Source organism: Octopus bimaculoides, chromosome 20, assembly GCF_001194135.2.
Source record: "Octopus bimaculoides isolate UCB-OBI-ISO-001 chromosome 20, ASM119413v2, whole genome shotgun sequence".
NCBI lineage: Eukaryota > Metazoa > Mollusca > Cephalopoda > Octopoda > Octopodidae > Octopus > Octopus bimaculoides.
The window spans coordinates 9,928,655-9,930,408 of record NC_069000.1 but is presented as its reverse complement, the minus strand read 5'-3'; the positions used below and the strand labels follow the sequence as shown (position 1 = coordinate 9,930,408).

The following is a 1,754-nucleotide window of genomic DNA, read 5'->3' as shown; positions in this document are numbered from 1 at the left end:
AACCACATGGTTCTGGGTTCAACCCCAATACGTGGCACTTTCGACAAGTGTCTTCTACCATATCTTCACGCCAACCAAAGCCTTGCGAGTGGATTCAGTAGATGGAAACTGGAAGTAATCCATTATGTGTATGTGTGTGTGTGCATATGCATATATATATATATATATATATATATATATATATATATATGCATATATATATATGTATATATGTAAGTGGAGCAAGAACACATACGAAAACAAAAAGTATATATGTACACACATATGTGTATATATATATATATATATATATATAGACACGCACATACACACACACATATATAGATACATATAAATACGTGTGTGTGTGTGTGTGTGAGTGAGTGCATTTGTCTTTGGTCCTCTGAATCCTCGGACGCAAGACAGTAATGTTCACAGGTTGATGGTGATGATGGTGAATCTTGACCAACCTTACTTAACATGAAAAGCACTCCATCCATGACCATCCTTCTTTTTTTAAGGATTTCTAAGACTACATTTACAATGTATTCCATTCGTTCTTTAAGTAAGCGCTGTGTGATTTGCGGGCGTTTTGCCTGCTATTTCTGGGAGGACAAGTGACCATGTAGAAACTTCCTTATTTACGTTTTAGTATAATTCTAGTTTGTGAATAATTCTTTGTATGTATATGAATGATGACTACATTGCAGGTATGTGTTTGTGTGTGTGTATACATGTGTGTGTGAATATGTGTGTGTGTGTGTGTGTGTGTGTGTGTGTGTGTGTGTGTGTGTGTGTGTGTGTGTGTGTGTGTGTGTGTGTGTGTGTGTATGTATGTGTTATTACTTTCCTTTCACTGGTTCAGCCTTTTCACAGATAGTCTTATGGCCGTTCTTCCATGAAGATTTTTGACACTTCGTCGAACAATACCAGGCCTTTTTGCATTGGCTGCAAACGGCAAACTTTTTACCTTCCGGAGCTTTCTTTTCACAATTGGTGCAAATGTCTGGGTCGCTTCCTTCAAACTCACAGCGGCGACATTTACACCAGAAATGAAAAGAGCGATAGAGCCAAGCACGGCGTAACTTCTGTTGCATCGCCGTGTCTATGTAGGTGATGTGGATTTCTTCCCCCTTGCTAATGGGCCGCCGTGCCATCACCCAGATCCCTGGCCGACCAAGAACCTCCCCATCTAATATATCAGCGTTGTTATCACAAGAGTGGTTTGTGCATGCATGCAGTGGGAAGAGACTGGCCAGAGACGCTTGTGGTGGTTTTTTCTCAAGCATCTTGATCATGGACACTATAGTCATGTCCATTTCGGCCTCTTGGAGATTGGCAAGGAATTTGTGGTAAGGCGTCGTGTATGGGCTGAACGCTTGCAGATTACACGTGGCTTGGTTGTACCGACCATCGAAATCTGCCTTGGTAATTTCATATGGGATTTTGTAGTTCTTGAAGACGTCTTTAAGCAAATCATAAAATAGGGGATTCTTCTGGACGGCTTTAGATGATCCGAAAGCCACAAACCTAGGGGATAAAAGGAAAATGCAATTTTAGGCAAAATGAGAAGATTATTGTGTGTGTGTGTGTGTGTGAGAGAGAGAGAGAGAGAGAGAGAGAGAGAGAGAGAGAAGAGAAAGAAAGAGAGGAAAGAGTGGAGAGAGAGAAAGAAATGGAGATGTAGAGTAGACAATAGAGTAAAATTAGCATCATGATGCAAGATGGTAATTAGTATTTGCATCAAGGATATTGAAATAGTCTTTATTAATTAG

At 40.1% G+C, this 1,754-nt stretch overlaps 1 protein-coding gene across 1 annotated transcript in view; it reads right to left on the bottom strand.

The window, feature by feature from the left end:
• Window positions 1-720: 720 nt before the first annotated feature.
• Window positions 721-1,754, bottom strand: part of LOC106882978 (uncharacterized) — a 5,596-nt gene continuing 4,562 nt past the window's right edge. The window contains exon 4 of the mRNA XM_014933826.2: window positions 721-1,509. Within this exon, the coding sequence (XP_014789312.1) occupies window positions 822-1,509 (688 nt within the window). The 3' untranslated portion in view covers window positions 721-821. The remainder of the gene's footprint in view (window positions 1,510-1,754) is intronic.